The sequence below is a fragment of the Eufriesea mexicana genome, unplaced genomic scaffold (assembly GCF_001483705.2).
Source record: "Eufriesea mexicana isolate 0111107269 unplaced genomic scaffold, ASM148370v2 scaffold5767, whole genome shotgun sequence".
NCBI classification, from domain to species: Eukaryota; Metazoa; Arthropoda; class Insecta; order Hymenoptera; family Apidae; genus Eufriesea; species Eufriesea mexicana.
In genome coordinates this window covers 664741-683001 of record NW_016913695.1, presented here as the reverse complement: position 1 = coordinate 683001, position 18261 = coordinate 664741, and the positions used below count along the sequence as shown (strand labels likewise).

Below are 18261 nucleotides of genomic sequence, written 5' to 3'. Positions count from 1 at the left end.
ATAATATTTAGTATTTTCTATTCAGTACATTCAACATTTAAACAGAACTAAATTATGCAAATGATACACTCTTGTTTTAAAAATAAAAAGGAGAAAACTTACTAAAAATTAAAATAATATAGCTTTCAAAGAAATATCATACCTCTGTTGAAGTAGCTTGTCGTGCAGTTGCAAACACATGTCTCAACATAACTGCTTGAGTTTTATTTTGAGCTTGTTTATTTTGTATTGTTTGTGATGGCTTTTGTGTTTTAACAGTCGTAATTGTACGACCACCAGATTTATTCGTCGTGAAGGCACCATCACCTCTGGCAAGTAAGCTTGGTGGCGGTTTCAAGTGAGCTTTTAATTGATCTCTATTTGGTGAACTTTGAATAACCTACAATAATATAAACATATTTTATTTAATAAAATAAAAAAAATATTTAAAATTTGTTTAAATAAAGACAAGTTTGTTAAATTACCGCTTGACATATTTGATAACTGCGTTCCAAGTTAACAGCACCAGGTGGTTCTTTTGTAGTACTACGAGATCGACCTCCTCCTTGTTCTTTATTACTGTTCCTTGAACCTCTTTGACTACTTTGATTATTAGAACGTGAAGATCTCGAAGACACAGCTACTGTTGCTCCAGGATATTGTTGTTGTATGGTCGCTACAACTTGACGCGGTTGCGTGGGGGCCGATGCTTGATGTTGAATAACGATGGTATTTTGTGCACGATTTTGTGGTTGTACACCAATCGCGGCTGTTACGGTATTTTGAACTTGATTTTGGGTCACGTTACTTCTAATATTTCGTGTATTATTATTTTGAGTATTTAGTTGAATAACTTCTTCTTGTGTTCTCATTATGTTTACATGCGAGGTTGTATTTTGTTGATTCTGTATTTGAGCAGTAATTGGAGACGTGCTGTTCAAAGTCGACGCGGAGTTTTGATCAGAATGAAAACTAGTTTGCACGAATCTGATAGATTGCAGTTGTGGAAAGGCAATAATAGGTGAACTCTGAGTCTGAAAATTCTTCATTATACAACTCGTTCCCGGTGTGCCGATTGCGAGACCTTCCGATTGAAACGGCGTTCCTTGAACAACCGGTAGTTGAATACAGTTAACGGATTCTACATTCGAATCTGTGTTGATAAACTGTTGAGATGGGTTAGTCGAATCGGTCGAAGTGGGTGTCTCATTGCATTCGTCCTGAGTGGTCACCGTAATGTTAGCGGCTACAGATCCGTCAAGAGCTGCAGCTACTAATGGCCATGGAACTTGAAGCTCTTCCTGAGTCTTCATGAAATAAAATTAACTTTTCTCAATACAAAAATATATTATCGGTCATCATACATTAGAAAAAGTAGATACGAAGTTATTAGAATTTTTTATCAGTACACTTACCCTATTATTATTGTTAATATTGTTAACTGTGGGGTCTACCGACCAACTACATTCTAACATTTCAGAACAGACGTAGTTATTTGCTTCTCGAAGAGCTTCGTCTTCATTTCCACTATTTACATCTTGTTGATCTCTAGTGGCCTCTGACTGTCCTGATACCACTTGTGTTTCAGTTTCTTCGGTATTATTCGATCCCATCTCCATTCCATCGAGAATAGGGTACATTATTTCTTCGGGACATCCCGAAATCTCTTCGTACGCTTCGCGCATTTCTCCCCTTACCTGAAAGAGGTGTATCATATTTTTTTTTTTTTTTTTTTTTTAACAGAACTTGATAATTTTATGTTGTAAATCTTTACAAACGGTATAAATTATCACCTCCAATTCGTGAATACGTTGTAACGTTTCACTGTCGATCTCCATTCCTTCAGGAATTTGCGATTCACCGTCCGTTGGATTTTCATGAGAAACCTGCGTTGTTTCAGTGTGATTGTTATTAATTAATGTGGAATCATCCATAACAATTTCAGTTGATCTAACTTGCTCATGTGGGGGTGGTGTCTCGAGCATAGTTGTAGTCTCGCAATCGGACATCGAATAAATTTGTTCCTCCGACATTTGAGATATTTGCTCTTTCGATATTTGAGGTACTTGATCTACAGAAGTTTGAGATGTGCATTCTGTTGATAACTGTGATGATGTTTCCCTAGATGTATGAGACATTTGTTCTGTTTGTTCACTGGATCTCGGTGAAGCATTCTCTTCTGGTAAGAGTATCGTATCTTCTTCGGATACTTCGAGTATATGATTCTCCATTGCTTGAAGATTCTTTTCATCTTGAGGTAAATGTATTTCTTCATCATACGTGTTTGAAATACTTTCTTGACAGACCTGTGTTACTACTTCATTTTCTTCGATTATATTTTGTTTTTCTGGTAAATTAATAATTTTATCATCTTCCTCGAGTTTATCTTGATGCATTTCAGTATCAACTATTGTTTCTACAGAATTTATGTTTACAGATTCTATGTGTTTTTCGTCAATTAACGTATGTGCTGTTTCATTATAGTCTGATGGTAATAATTCTTGTATTTCTGTTTCATTCAATTCATCTGAATTATTTATACTAGTTTCAACTTTACAATTATCTTCTTCCACTTTATCTTCAGACACAATAATAGGACAGGGAGTATCTGATACAGGTGTATCTACATTAGATTCTAAACGAAGTCTTAAACTCGAACGCGTTACAGCTCCCCCAGATCTTGACTCTGTAATGCAGTGGAGACCTGATCTAAGTTTGGGTTCACGTTTTTCACCCCATATAGGTTCAAAATGTTTCACTTTCCATGGATCTAATTTGTTTTTATCTCTTTCTGCCTCCATCTTCAATCTTTGTTGATTCTCAGGTGTAAATTCTCCTTCTGCCAAGCGTTTACGCCATTCTAGACATGCTCGAGCAAAGAATTCATTGTTTAATCCAGATGTGGCAGCATCCTAATAGCAATAGACAACATATATTTTTACATAAAAGATTATCTTAAAGATTTCACAAAGAAATAATTACAATAATTGACTAATTCACAGTACTAATGCATTATTAATAAATATAAATTGTTAAAATTACCTGTCTATCTACAGCAGGTAAAAGTTGTGCAAGCTTTCTTTGATACAAAGGTGGTAACCCTTGGAAGGTATGCCTATTTAAAAGAGCACGTAAACTTGTACTTGCTAAGATACTTGCTGGAGACTCAAGATCTACAAGACCAGCCTCCAGTTGTGCAGTTGCTGATAATCGTTTCGTTGATCGCCTACGTCCAGATTTTAAACTAAATCCTGGCAAACTTGCCAGCACTTCTCTCATTGTGGCAGCAGGCTCTTCAGTTGCTTTATTCAAATAACATTACATTAAAATATATAAAGATAAAGTGAAAAATGAGTATATATTAAAATTACTCTTTTATCATATTATATATTTATATTTAAATTTATGTAAACATAAAATAATAAATACATTACACTTACTAGTATTAATATGCTGTACATTATTAACTGGAGATGGTGGATCATTTGGTGGAGGTGGAGGTAATGGTTTAACAACAATCCTTGGAAGAGTACGAGAATTTCCAGCTGCGATAGTTGTATTTTTCCTACGTCTTTTGGCTTGCTGTCGTAATGCATGTTTGATAACTTTTTTACTGTGCACCATACTAGAATAGCCAGAGCAACCTGGACTAGTTTCACACCCTTCACCTTTGGCAAGTTCTACATCTGTGTCCATGACAGTACCTATACTGCGAACATCGTTGATCGAAATGCCGGCTAATCGAACGTGAATCCACGATAGCACTATATTTGATCAAATATAACCTTTGTATGTTTTATTTCATATTGCAGCAAAAAATTCAAAAAACGATTACTCTGGCTTAAGAAATAAACATTCTTCAGTAACAGCACCTTCTTGACATTTCAATATAGTCAAAGAAACTCAAACAATTTAAACAATATTTTTTAATTCATGTTGTTCAAGGAATTGTGTACGCACAAAATTCAAATGAATTTACAAATTTCACTGTTTCTTAATCTATTGGCAAAGTGCCATTCGGTAAAACTCGCAAAGTTCCGCTTCTGTCGGCCATATTGTATTTACATATTTATACCATGGAAGCACCATCACATAGATTGCTTTTCAGTTCAATAGATATTGTTACCTATATTAAAGTCGATTCTTCACTTTCCCATGAATTTAAAAATGATACATTATTAAATCTGAAGAATACAAAATGATTAAAAATTGCGAAATTAGAATTGGAGATTGGAATAATTTCTAAGAAAAATAATGAAATTTGTTTTCAACATTAAATATTATCTTTACAAGAAAATCGAAAATATGAATGTTCTGGGAATATTTTGCTTTCTATAAGATATTTTTCTACAAATAATATGAATGGACAGACAAATATATTCCACTACACAAGACCAATACGAAAATAAATTTTAAATCACGATAGGATTTTTGATTGGATAATAAGAACTATCTTAACTAAAATTGCATAGATTTTATTAACAAATATTTTGTACACAAAATGATCTTTGTCATTTTATTACATATGTATATGATAATCTTTTTAAATCATAAATCATAAATTATATTTTCTTAAAATTACATAAATCTTATCCTAAAATTTTGCCGCCCATTGTACTATTTAAAAGATTATAAAATCTATGAATGCAATTTTAATACTCAACAATTTTTTTAAACAAAAACTTTTTCGTTCTTTCTATGACCTACGATATATTTTATATTATTCTAAAAATAAATTAGTTACAGAAAACATGAAATTTTCGTGCAAAATCGACCTAAGGATTTTTTTCTTATAATTGCCATTCTACATTTCCCGCCAACATGGCAAATATGGCGAAGCTCGTATCGTTTCCCGCCAAGCCCTCACGGAGCTCTCGTATGGCGCACCTTAGTTGTATAGCAGTATAAATTAATCGTGTTTTTTTGTGATTTTTCTCGAGTTTTTCGATAAAAATGGGGCAGTCAGACGATGTAGAAGATTCTACTTACAGTAGACATCAAGATTTGTGTCAGAAATTGAATATGGATGCAACTGCTGCTTCTGAAGCTTGGAAATCTTATGAGACTATTCGACAAAATTATACTCTTGAGGTATTTTTTGAATTACTCATTTTCCTGATTATTTTGTATTGTATTAATTGTTTAAGATTAAACAATATAGTCCCTCCGTTTTACATTCACGAGATGCAAATATGTTATTTGACTTGTTTATTTATAACATATAAATTGTTGACTCCTCTGCTCAACGTTTAACGTTATTGAATTCTCAATTTGTTTTACTCATATGATTAAAGTGTACTAATTTTAAATATTAAGATAAGCTGTTAAATGCACATATTTTAAAATACGAGAAATATTTTTATTAATAAACAACGATTAATTTATAAAACCTAATCCATTACTGACATAATTTGATACTTTATTATTTATAAATTAATACTAATTTTATATGTTATGTAATTTATTAATAGTTTACATCTTAACATTTCTTTTATTTATTCTTATTTATAAAAATTTTCATATAAGACATATCATTTAAAAATAATATGTGTACATATAATTGTATAATTATATATGTAGTAAAAATTCTTGTATGTTTTTTAGGGTGATCAATTGCATTGGATAGGGTGTGCATTATATGTAGCTTGCCGTAAGTCTTCCATTCCTACTGTTGGAAAGACTGGTACTAATGTGGAAGGCAATTGTGTATCATTGACACGTTTATTACAATTGTGTAACCTTCCTTTAATACAATTCTTTACAAAAAGTAAATCTTGGGCTGATATGGCCAATATGCCACAAGATTTTCGCTCAAAGATTGAAAAACTTGAAGGAAACTTTGCAGTTTCTATGGTCATATTTAAAAAGTATCAGCCAATTTTTACTGATATATTCAAAGATCCTGTAGATGATATTTCACGGCCACCAAGATCAAGGCGGCACAAGGCACTACCCTGTACACCTGCTAGAGTATTTGAATTTTGTTGGACATTATTTATTTGTATAAAAGGAGCATTTCCAGATATTTCTGATGATCTTGTTAATTCTTATCATCTTCTTCTGGTCTGTTGTGATCTTATATATAGTAATGCTCTTCTGGCTAATAGAAAGGATCTTTTAAATCCTAATTTTCCTGGTAAATATATGCTGATCATGTATGAAAGTCTAAATAGAAATAAGTTTTTTATTTATGTATTTTTTGGCAGGTTTACCTTCAAATTTTAATGATGAGAATTATATTCCACCTCAAACAGCAAATTGTATAGTTAGTTTGTTATGTGAACGTCATGAAGCTATTGCAGTTGAAGCTAAAGTAATTAAGGAGTACTATTTGAAGAATCATATTAATAAATTGTTCAATGAAAGAGTCCTGCGTGGTGATCAGTCAAATTTTTCTGGTATTTTAGAAGCTTTGAATTTTGATGGCAATAGCAAAGCTATCAATAGAGTCTATGAACAACATGTACTAAGTGTTGGAGACTTTGATGAAAGGATTTTCTTAGGTAATAATATTTTTTATTAACTATTTTTGTATAAAATATCTAGCTTTTAAACTGGCTTACTACTATAGAAAGAAATGCTTGTAAATATAACGATATGTAGTGCTATTAGCTGTATGCCTGTATGCTTCTTTTTATCAATTTCTGCTTTAATAAACACAAATTGCTTGTATATCATAAATTAGAGGGAATAATTTTATAGATTTTATAATTCCTTTTATTATATATTAATAAACACAGTTGTAATGTACATACGAAGTTACAAATGTAATTGAAATGATATTCTGTTACTTATAAACAACTGCTTAAAGAATATTATTGTTCTGAATGTTTATAAATAGTAAATTTTCTTATTTGTATATAGTTATCTATGCAAAGCTTTGAAGGTTATTTTAGATTTGCTTATGTTTTTTTGATTTGCATTTTTTAATAAAGGACAGAATACTTGATAATCTTTATTTTGTCTTTTTGGATAATTTTAATTTCTTGCTGTTAACCAATTTGTGTCTGCTTTGTCTTGATTGTGGTATAGCTGATTGGAGGAGAGTGAGATTAAATGGAATATCAAGTTTGGAAATAGTTGGAGGAGATCTAGCTTGTCATGCTAAATTATCTAAACATATTTTCATGAGAGGTAGGTTTATAATACATAGAAAGCTGCTATCAAAAACTAATAATAAGCTTTGTATCAAATAATATTAAGCTTTAGCATGAGCAATATTTACATTTATATTTTTATCTAGTTTTTTAATGTGATTATGTATAATTTATTTTAAAATTCCAATATGTTATAGATATTGTATGTGATATTATTTTATTGCAGGCCATGATGCTAGTAATAATATTGGTTCTCCTACACAGATGATGAATGTTGGTGATCTCCATGAACAGTTTCAAATGAAAAAGGAACAATATAGTGGGGTAAATATTATAACAATTTTATACAGAAGCACATGTATATGTATGTTTGTATATAATTTATAAAAATTTTATTTTGAATAAATTTATACTTACATAAAAATGTCTATAGCAGATACAGCATTTAGCTCCACCTACTCCATTAACTGGGCGTAGTTACCTTAGACCAAAAGATATTACTAATGTGACACCAGTGTCCACTGCAACGCAAAGCGTAATTCGACTTCAAGCTATGTTGGCAGGTCAGACTTCACCAAGTGAAAATTTATTGCAAATTTTAAGTAGCTGTTCTCAAGATGTAAAGACTCTCGTTGAGACAAAAGTCAAAGAGCTTGGAGAACAATTTTGCGCTAACTACAACAAAAGTACAAATGCGAATGAAACCACATCAGATTTTGGAAAGAAAAGACTTTATCTAGGTCAAACACTTTTCTACAGACTTTTAGAAATGATTTTAAATGATGAAAAACGCAAGAAACCAAATTATGACGTAACGGTATGTTAATTGATTATTTAACCAGTTGAGTGCCACTTTATCAGGCCACAATGTATAGTTGGCATTGTGTTAATAAATTTTGAATATGCAGAACAAACGTACTGACAATATCAAAATTTTAATGATAGATTTAAACTATAAAACATAAATTTGTAACTACAAGAATGTTCAATATAAGCTAGTCATCGGAATTACAAACAGAACATACTTCCTATGAACAAAAAAAAAACAAAATGATCGCGCTGTTTGACACTTTTCAGTCAAATTTCTGCACTAACCTGTGGCACTCAAATGATTAAAATTAAAGAAAATAAATTAATTAATGAATAATATTTAAATTGATATGTTACAGAATCTTCTTACAAAAGAAATCTTTATTCAATGCTTATTTGCCTGCTGCCTAGAGATAGTCATTTATTCATACAAAAGTAATGACAAAATCTTTCCTTGGATTTTGAATGCTCTGAATCTAGATGCCTACTATTTCTACAAAGTAATAGAAATTATAGTCAGGGCAGAAGATCAATTATCTCGCGATGTTGTAAAACATTTGAATCAAATAGAGGAAAAGATTCTAGAATCACTTGCCTGGCAAAGCGATAGTCCCTTGTGGGGTGCCATTCAGTCCACGGCAGAAGGTGTTCCGAGTTGCGAAGAAGTTTCTTTGCCTGGTATGTTGGAAACTGTCGATCCAAATATTCCAGGACAACCGGTATTGAGAAGAATCGCCTTGGATCGTGGCACTCATCATGATGTGCAACAAAGTCCTATTTCCTCTGCCTCAGAAAGATTTCAGTCTCCTGTTGCAGCATCTGGTGTGGCTAAGAAACGTTTATTTCCTGATACTAGAATTGGCGGACAAAGTGTTTTGCGAGTGGCAGGTCAAAACGTCTTACCATCGAAAGTTTTGACTATCGATGGCAATCCTAGAATACTTTTATTACCTGAACAAATAACAGTTCCAAGAACGTCTAATGTACAGACTACGGCAGCTCCAATGCAAACTATAGCGGTTAATAGAGAACCAGTGAAACCAAAACGAACTGGTTCTGTTGCACTGTTTTTCAGGAAATTCTACAATCTAGCTAGCGTGCGCATGTTAGATTTATGCGGTTCTCTAGAAATAATGGATACAGACTTAAAGAAAAAGATATGGACAATTTTCGAGTATTCCATTAAAGAACGAACAGAATTAATGAAAGATCGTCACTTAGATCAAATTTTAATGTGTGCAATTTACGTTATATGCAAGCTAGTAAAGATGGAAAAGAATTCTTTCACTGAAATCATGCGGTGTTACCGATTACAGCCTCAAGCAGAATCTCATATATACAGATCAGTACTTATATCCAAAATAGTGACTGGTGAATCACAAAAAAATAACGAAGAAATCGGGCAAAAAGATATCTCGGATAAAGAAACCAATGTGGCACCTCCTACGCCAACGAACATGGCTGGAACATCGCAGAATTTTGGTGAAGAAACGCGAGGTGATTTAATTAAATTTTATAATACAGTATATGTGCCACAAGTGAAAGAAGTGGCGAATAAGTTGGGATTAGCACGTGGCAGCGTAATGAATTTGTCGTTAAGTCCATTACCGAAGGGAAAACCTCCTGCAAATTCACCAGTTAGACGTGTCACCAGTAGTATTATGACGCGTACATTAGATCCGAAAGCTATTTCAGCTTCTCCAGCACCGCAACTTAGTTATTGCTTTAGTCGTAGTCCTGCTAAGGTAAATTAAAGTCACTCTTTTATAGTATATAAAAGAAAAATTATATATATATATATATATATACACATATATATTTCTCTTTCATAGGATTTGGAGGCTATTAATAAAATGATGATTTCCGTCGATCCTAAAAGATCTGTCGGTAAACGACTTTTATCGGATGATACTGACGTGGAGATGTCAGAAGGAACATCCCCGATTAAAAAAACAACTGCGTTCGTCGCACGTAAATTGGAGAACATAATCGGCGAGCGACGTACACAAAATCAATAAAAAATTCAATTAAATGTCCAGATAAGTTATTAAAAATATGGGTAACGAAAGGAAAACAGTTTTTCTAGGCATCTTCGTTTCCTTTATATAAAAAAAATTTTTTTTAATCAAACGAATAGGAACAACCATTTTGAAGTCGAATTTTTGTTTCTTGGCTGTGTGGCTTAAAATAAATGAAATGTTCGCTTCTCAGGTATGATCATGTTAGAAACAGAGAAAAAGGCCCGTATGATACCTGATCGTATGTAAGGATACGATGTTGTTATATTAAGTAAAGCCAGAGTTTTATTTCCAGTGTCTTTTTTAAATATTTCAATAAATTTGATCAAAATAAAAATATTTTAAGCACTATTTTAAAGAAAATGATTTCAAAATGTAAAAAAGATAATTTGAGCATTTTTTTAATACTTCTTCTTTAAATGTAGTTTAATTTTAAATATTCTATAACATATTATGTTTTCTTTAGATAAGTGTTTCATTATTACAATACCATGTGTTAACACAGAACATAAATAATTTAAAAACTGCTTTAAGTTATTACATGTGGAGAATATATTATGTTCAGTTTATTATAAACGAATTGTTCAATTTTCATCTTTCACTGGAAATGATTCTGACTTTTATTGATATCACTAATCAGTGGTATTTTGATCGAGCTATGTACTCTCTCTGAAATTATATATATAACTTATATATAATGTATGATGAATTTGTAAGAGTTACGGCCATAGACGGTAAAAGAAACATTACTTTACCAGTAGATTTAAGCATGCTGCAAAGGCAATTAAGTGCTCAAAGCATGCAAATACGATTTGGGTGATATTTAATTAAATTTACTAGACGTAAGTTTGAATCTAAAGAAAAATTTTCAATGTTCAATCGTCTTTTTCGAGTGTAATAAGTTATTTGCGTTACTCGAGATTTCATTCGTTTCGTGAATTGAGACTTCCAATTTTTGATCACGCCCAATGGTGTGCATATTAGATATAAGCGTTTCTTTCAAATTCTACATTTGATCTCATTAAATTTGTCTTTTTATTACCAAACAATACATATAAATTACAAATAATATTATTATTAAGATTAAAATGATATTTGAATAACTTAGAATTGAAGAAAGCTCTCGTTTTTCCAAGATATTTTTCATAAATGCGGAACAATTTTATAACAAAATTTGTTAATGAAAATTCGCTCGATTCGCTCGAACGGAGGTCATGATTGTAATAACAATTTTTCGATCTTGCTGTTACATATGACAGCCCAATATACTGCGTGTTTCGTTGTATATGAGAAGTACGACAGGAGTAGTAGATTTGGAATATTAAAATAAGAAAAAGAGTTCATATAAATATATTCTGATATGATCGTGTTTACAGAATTATATCGTATTTGGTATTGCAATAATCCTTTCTGTGTATAAGTACCCTACAACATAAATATTAGTTTAGTCATTATGAGGTCATAATTTGTAAATAGTATTCGGTATTTTATTATATACTATAAAAGTTATTGTTGTGATGAATTACTGTATTATGAATAATTGTCAAATTGCGGAATAAGTAATATACTCATATTCAAATACTGAAATGGATGATATACACGTATGTTGCACCTGTAATTCATTACAAAGATATCTTTTATAGTACATAATAAAATACCGCGTATTATTTACAAATTATGACCTCATAACGACTAAACTAATATTTATGTGTAAGTATCTTACACACAGAAAAGGCTATTGCAATACGAAATACGATATAATTTACAAACAAGATCATATCGAGCATATATTTATATAAATATCTTATTTTATATATCTTATTTTAATATCTCAAATCTACTTCTTTCATACTTTCCACATGCAATAGAACACCTTGTATTTACAAAGTTTTCAAGCTAGAACAATATAGTTCAACGAGAGATTTCACTTCTCGTTATGCACTTATGGCAGTTCCTCTAACGATTTCTTCTAGATAAAACGAAAATGTAAAGAGTTTTATTGGCATATAATAATTATAAAATAGTTTATGTGTACATAGTATTGTAATTCGAAAGTAAATTAGAAAAATAAAAGTCGGAAATTTTATATGTTATACTTGTATTAATGTTATTGAGAAAAACATACATTTAATATTAAAGTCTTATATTTATAACAATTGATGCATTTTTATTATTCATTTATAAAATTTTAATCTAATGTAATATTGTTAACAAAAGTAATTCTATTATGTAAAAATTAAATTTATATTCAAAAAGTTTGCAGATTGGGAAACTTGTAGATTATACAATTTCGTCCATAACAGAGTCAGAAGAAATTTTTTTCATAATAACTAAAATTTATAAAATTGAGTTAAAAATCTAATATATATTTAAATAAGAAAAATATCAATTTACTTTTTATTGGATTTTTTGTTTGCTAACAAATTGTGGAATTTAGAAAATATATTAATAAAAAATATAACCTAAAAATATTCGTAGAAATATTTTATATTTAATACGTCAATAAGTGAACAATTCACTGCAAGCTTGATAATTTAATATTTAAAAGAAAAGAAGACTCTTTATTCCATATTTCAGTTATGTATCTTAAATAATATGCAAAACAGTGCTTTTAATTAAATGTCATATTAAAAAATTTATGCAATAAAGATGTATTTCATTGTTAAAATACGACATACTCAATCTTCTATAAAACAAATATTTAGAAATATTTTTACTGATGGCATAAAATACAATATATCGAAACAAAGTAAATTTATAAACAAATTTATAAATAAAGGCAAGTCAAACAGGTAATGCATCTTAAATTTAAAAAATTTTTAAAATCTTGTATATATTAGTTTTTAAATTAATTATTACTCATAAATAGGAATTTATTAATCCAGGATATCATAAATCCATCTTCTGGTGCATCAACAAAGAAGGAACTTTCTGTGCATACAATACGAAGAATGAACGTTCTGAATAAAGTTTTTATGGAACATATTACAGATATCATGTCTACTGGAGAGATAGAACCTGAAATTCTAAATAGAAATATAGAAATTTCTCATATAAGAATAACTCCAGATTTTAAACTTATTAATGTATATTGGATAGACAATAATTTTAAGAAATTTGAAAAATCTGACACAGAGGAACTGTTAGAAAAATGTGCCTTCCGATTAAGACATGAACTGACCCAACTTCATGTTATAGGTGTGGTACCTCCTATTCAATTTGTCAAGCATAAAGGTACACATTTATTAAAAGAAGTAGAAGAAAAATTGAAGATTCTAGACTTCGGGGAAGAACATACATCTAGTCCATATTCAAATTACATACATCACACTGTTACCTCTTTCGGTATTAATGAAGGCATATCTAATAGTAAAGAGGACAATTTTAGTGTAAACATACCAATAATGAAACATAATGTATTTGGATTAGATCATTTTAAAATTATGTCAAAGGTATATCACGTACATAGATGAAATTTGAAATTAATAATGTATTATTTAGAAATATCTTTTTACAGATTAAAGCTTCATTAAATAAATCAAAGAAAATTCTGAAGAAAGAAACAAAGGAATCACTTTCTGAATCAAATGTTAAAGATATTCAGAATTTGTTTGCTGATAATAAGCAACAGAAACTATTTGCACAGTTTTTGAAACAAAGGAGAAAAGAACAAAAAAGAAACATCAAGAATAGACATAAAGTAGATGATCATATTTATAATTATGCAGATGAAAATAATGATCATGATAACATTGAAACTAATGAAAATGATTTTATTGATACTGATTATAATGATTTTAATGATTATGAAGAATTTGGTAGAAAATAGTAATAGAAAATTAACTGCACATGAAATTTAGACATAAATAGAAATAAAAAAAAATTAATATCAATAACATTTATTTCCACAGTTAATTTTATTTTATACATCTGTATATAATGTATAATTCAACTTCCCTTTGTTAAATTTATAATATAATTTATATGCAATATTCATCCAAATTATTGATCCCATTGATTAATTTCATTTTGATGTATGTTATGCTTGTTATTAATCACAAACACTTAAATATTTTTATATATTGAACTATTATTCTTTCTCTTAATTTTTATTAAAATATCCGTAGCTACAATCGTGGAAAGAAATTGAAACTTATAAAAAAAATTCAACATTTCAACATTTAGCTAATGTGTTAAAACATGGATGATAGATTAATAAACTTAAACTAAAAATTGCGTACTCTCTTTGAAATAATTCAAGAAATTATAAATTACAGAATTAACACAGTGCAACATAAATTAGAAATTAAATTGTACAATGGCATTAATCAACATATGATTGTTGTTTCATATGTTGTAATACATGTATACCTAATCTAAATCATACAAATCATGCAGTTCATTCAACTGCACATAAGGTCAAAAGAATACGATTTAACAATAAAATTTTGCACTAAATTTCAACTAGATTGTGTTTGTGGAGTATTTGGTTCCTTTTCTGGCATTGTTTTAATATCAACGTCCTTATTTCCTAAAAGAAGTGATATTTGTTGCTCGTTTACGGACTTAATGTTTGAACGAATATCTGACACTGTTAAATGGGGTATCGAATCACTTAGATTACATGCTTCTAATACATATTTATTGAAAATTTCACTTTTATCAGCATAAACATGATGCCCTGCTCCATTTATGGCCTATAATCAATGGAAATATATAATTGCAATAAATTAAAATCTTCTTAAAATAGTTCTTTGCTCTTAATTCTCTGTTTTTATTTTTACCTGAACATTAATATATGATGATATCCTGGTGTGTTTAATTGTTTCCCAAGATGAATTGTCAATCCAAGATCGACTACCATACAAGAGAGTTATTGGAATTTCTGGGTTTAGTTTATCCATTCTTCTAACAATAGGATTTTTTGCCCAACCAAAATGTTGCATCATTGCATGGAATGCACTTTCCCCACTTTTCATTAAACATGATAAAATTAAGCTTTGGCATTACATATTTAGCAATTCAAATGAAATATTTTTTAACTTGAATTCAAAATCTAATACTTTAGCTTTTGAAATCAAATAATTTTATTTTGTTTAAAAATTTTAAATACGTACGATGGTGTTTGAGCATTACACTGATGTAAGTATTGTGAAATTACAACAGTATCATCTTTTAATACAGGTGCAAATTTTTTTACTATATCTGGCCTTGCTTTTTCAATTAACCACCGCCCTAAAAAAATAAATAGTTTATATATTGATAATATAAAATCTCTTATTAGAAACATTAACACCAAAAAATATACTGTGGTAAAAACTAACCAAATGGACCAGCTGCTCTGACTGGCCATAATGGATTTAATGGTTCCACCATATATGATATGACTTTTACCCACGTAGGACCCCATGGAGTTCGTTCTACAGGTCCTTCAGAGAAACCCCAAGGATCAGCAAGAATTAGATGTTTAATTCTTTCAGGATATTTCATGCTATATGATGCTGCAAGAAAGCCACCCATTGAATGACCTAACAAAACAAATTTTTCTAACTGCATTTCTCTTCTCCATTCTTCAATAGAACGAACTAGTTGACTTTCTGCTTCTTGTGCTTCGTTACTAAAAATAGGACGACTACTTCTACCAAAACCTAGAAGAGAATTATATATTTCAGATAAAATACAAAATAGATACAAATACAATATTATTTGACATATACCATTATTTAAAAAATAAATTCAAAAGCAATCTATGATTATGTGATAAAAAAGATATCAATCTCATAAGTTGAATGAAAAGTATTGTAATAATAAATTATGACCATTTAAAAAATATACAACATCGCTTGTTTCACAAATTGTATATGATTCCAAAGGTCAATCTTAGTCATCTATGAGTCATCCATGATAAATGTACTCAAGAACAAAGTATATCTCTAGATAACTTACTTTTTGTATTTTAATATTACTGAATAAAATAATAAATTGAAACCTGCATCCTATTATTTCAAAATTTTGAGTAAATAATAAATAATTATAATTTCTCTTTATTTTTACCTAGTATATCAATAGCGTACACTGGCCTCTGAGAAGCTAATGCATCAAGATTTAAACACCATAATGCTACACCTGCCCCTAAACCATGTAACAAGACAAGTGGTGTTTTTGATGATTCTTCATTTAAGGAAATAGTCCATATTTTATCCGATGTTCCTACAACTGGTCCTATATCCACATACCATCCTCGATATGCAGTTTTCAAACCTACAGCATCAAGATATAATAGCTTAAGTCATATAATCAACATTCTATCTGAGATTACATTCTTTACACTAAATAAAATATTAGTGAATTTATAGTTTATTCTTAAATTATAAGCTTACTTTACTTTGTAATCATGGGCCCCATTGTTTACAAAATATGTTTAATAAGAAACAAAGAAGTAACTTACAAGAAAGTATTCTTTTTTCTGCAGCACGCAACATAGTTGAAGATGAACCAGACCAGCTAAACCATTCCCACAACCAGCTAATGAATAAAAAAAATTATTTTTCAAAAATGTTGGATAAATAAATAATAAATTATTAATATTACTTAATATTATATTATGTTACATACTGATAAAATTACGTTTTTATAACAATAATTTTTACACAAGCGTAAGATTAATTACTAGTTACATGCATAATTTTAATAATTTTTTAATTCATTAACATACCATTGATCTTAACATTGTCACTTTATTATATTTTTTAATACTGTTATAATGTAGTTTTATAAATGTGATATTATGATTTAGATGATACTAAATTAAAAAAATTATCTCACATTGTATAATAACCCTGATAAGTATGATAAATATAAAATATATGTATAATAAATTTTGAAAACTTTAATGCGTAAATTGAAAAAGAAATTACCTACGTATTTGTACGTAAAATAAATTCGAAATTGAATTAACTACGTATTTCTTTGGTTATGATTCTTCATACTAAAATTGTTTAGCGCGTGACCTTGAAATGCAATCCAACGTGACACAGTTAATTCTTTGACTTCCATAATCATTTTTCTTTTATATGTGTATGTAGCATTTCAAAATACTTCTACATGTATGGTATCTATAATATAAATCTATTAATTACAATGATAATTTGTATTGCAACAGTGAAACGTCGAGACATTTTAACTTAAATCTTGATTGCGGAAGATTCTACAATCAAAATGACGTATGTATATTTAGAAAATGATTGTACACTATTGATATTATATATTAAGTTGTTGAAACCGATAAAAAGTCAATGAAAATTGTAAATTAAAAATAATATGAGAGACAGTTATAAGGAAAAATACATTTAAATTTCATACGTACCTTTTCGATCTGACAATTTCATAATCTGCCATTAGCTTCTACGACGTTCCGGCTGTTCGTTTACAATGATTTCTTTGTTGACAATGTGGAACAACTATGCCGACGTAGTCAATTCTATTATCTAATTGCTGTCGATTCGAGCACACTTTACGTTGAAAAATGGAAGGGTGGGAGTATCAGCTGATGTACAGATGTATATGTTGGAGAACTCGTGGAGTTTCTCTTTTGTGAAATACAAAATATGTGTTTTGTTATTTATTATTATATGGATATGTTTGTTAAAGTAGACAGTAGTTATATTCTATCAATGTATATTTTTTGACGGTTATGTTACATAATTATGGCTAAATTGTGATGATACAAAGGGTGTTGTATTTAACAATAGTAACATAACCTAGAACTTGTATGATACCAATATTTACATATATGTATATTGATGTATATATATCATAAATCTTTTTAAAAAAACAGAATTATTATTAAGTAACATATGTATCATTCTAATATATTTCAAATTATTTGTTACTCTGTACATTAAGGAAATTTACGGAAATTTAATTGAATATTTAAAAAAATTTTAATATAGAATATTATATTTATATTACTTACAGTTGAGTACACCTTTCCTTTATATATGTGGTCTTATCTTTAAATTCTGATGTATGAATCAACGTAAAAGTTGTAAATGACAAACTATATTGAGAATGAAAAAATCGATTTTACATTAAAGATTATAAGTAATTAAATATAAAATACAATCTGTGATTTATTGTTATCGAAGAATTTATCGAATTAGAAGTTTTTATATAATATATTAATAGTAATAGGAAAATCTGGTTACATCGATTATACAATTAAAAATATATAAAAATATTTAAATTGATTCTATTTTTATTTATAACTAGTAGTTTAAAATATTTTGAAATTTCGATAATTAAATTGTTCACATGATTAACGCTGAGCTTTATAGTCTCATGAAGTAAATGAAACT

The 18261-nt window shown here is 29.3% G+C and overlaps 4 protein-coding genes across 6 annotated transcripts in view; 2 read left to right on the top strand and 2 right to left on the bottom strand.

Moving 5' to 3' along the window:
- Positions 1 to 3771, bottom strand: part of Asx (transcriptional regulator additional sex combs) — a 6704-nt gene extending 2933 nt beyond the window's left edge. For both annotated transcript variants that reach the window (XM_017906613.1, XM_017906614.1), the window contains exons 1-6: positions 3420 to 3771; positions 3022 to 3281; positions 1773 to 2891; positions 1395 to 1676; positions 465 to 1286; positions 143 to 379 (exon numbers count right to left, since the gene is read on the bottom strand). In XM_017906613.1, the coding sequence (XP_017762102.1) occupies positions 143 to 379; positions 465 to 1286; positions 1395 to 1676; positions 1773 to 2891; positions 3022 to 3281; positions 3420 to 3675 (2976 nt within the window). In that variant the 5' untranslated portion in view covers positions 3676 to 3771. The remainder of the gene's footprint in view (positions 1 to 142; positions 380 to 464; positions 1287 to 1394; positions 1677 to 1772; positions 2892 to 3021; positions 3282 to 3419) is intronic.
- A 1151-nt stretch (positions 3772 to 4922) lies between these two features.
- Positions 4923 to 10125, top strand: LOC108552201 (retinoblastoma-like protein 1). Its single transcript, XM_017906621.1, has 8 exons — positions 4923 to 5070; positions 5584 to 6115; positions 6186 to 6482; positions 7012 to 7113; positions 7303 to 7400; positions 7510 to 7893; positions 8246 to 9631; positions 9719 to 10125. Exons 1-8 carry the CDS (start codon positions 4933 to 4935, stop codon positions 9902 to 9904), a joined length of 3123 nt encoding a protein of 1040 aa, XP_017762110.1. The 5' UTR covers positions 4923 to 4932; the 3' UTR covers positions 9905 to 10125.
- A 2428-nt stretch (positions 10126 to 12553) lies between these two features.
- LOC108552180 (uncharacterized) lies at positions 12554 to 13733 on the top strand. Its single transcript, XM_017906596.1, has 3 exons — positions 12554 to 12696; positions 12774 to 13356; positions 13422 to 13733. The coding sequence occupies exons 1-3, from the start codon at positions 12554 to 12556 to the stop codon at positions 13731 to 13733; spliced, it is 1038 nt and encodes a 345-aa protein (XP_017762085.1).
- Positions 13734 to 14265: 532 nt separating this feature from the next.
- puml (pummelig) lies at positions 14266 to 17387 on the bottom strand. Of its 2 annotated transcripts, XM_017906618.1 has the most exons (8): positions 17271 to 17345; positions 16822 to 17019; positions 16353 to 16429; positions 15959 to 16165; positions 15229 to 15552; positions 15022 to 15139; positions 14689 to 14875; positions 14266 to 14601 (listed from the first exon to the last, which is right to left on the bottom strand). In XM_017906618.1, exons 3-8 carry the CDS (start codon positions 16384 to 16386, stop codon positions 14365 to 14367), a joined length of 1107 nt encoding a protein of 368 aa, XP_017762107.1. In that variant the 5' UTR covers positions 16387 to 16429; positions 16822 to 17019; positions 17271 to 17345; the 3' UTR covers positions 14266 to 14364. The 2 variants fall into 2 exon arrangements, with proteins under 2 accessions (XP_017762107.1, XP_017762105.1); XM_017906616.1 differs by lacking the exon at positions 16822 to 17019 and having other exon boundaries at positions 17271 to 17387.
- Positions 17388 to 18261: the final 874 nt, after the last annotated feature.

Coding starts and splice junctions, on each gene's coding strand:
- puml (XM_017906616.1), bottom strand. CDS start 17,302: ATGGCAGATTATGAAATTGTCAGATCGAAAAG. Junction 16,166..16,352: donor AGAAAAAAGAATACTTTCTT/GTAAGTTACTTC, acceptor TTGATGCTGTAG/GTTTGAAAACTGCATATCGA. Junction 15,140..15,228: donor CAGAGCAGCTGGTCCATTTG/GTTAGTTTTTAC, acceptor TTATTTTTTTAG/GGCGGTGGTTAATTGAAAAA.
- LOC108552201 (XM_017906621.1), top strand. CDS start 4,933: ATGGGGCAGTCAGACGATGTAGAAGATTCTACTTACAGTAGACATCAA. Junction 5,071..5,583: donor GACAAAATTATACTCTTGAG/GTATTTTTTGAA, acceptor TATGTTTTTTAG/GGTGATCAATTGCATTGGAT. Junction 9,632..9,718: donor TTAGTCGTAGTCCTGCTAAG/GTAAATTAAAGT, acceptor TCTCTTTCATAG/GATTTGGAGGCTATTAATAA.
- LOC108552180 (XM_017906596.1), top strand. CDS start 12,554: ATGTATTTCATTGTTAAAATACGACATACTCAATCTTCTATAAAACAA. Junction 12,697..12,773: donor AATAAAGGCAAGTCAAACAG/GTAATGCATCTT, acceptor ACTCATAAATAG/GAATTTATTAATCCAGGATA. Junction 13,357..13,421: donor ATTTTAAAATTATGTCAAAG/GTATATCACGTA, acceptor ATCTTTTTACAG/ATTAAAGCTTCATTAAATAA.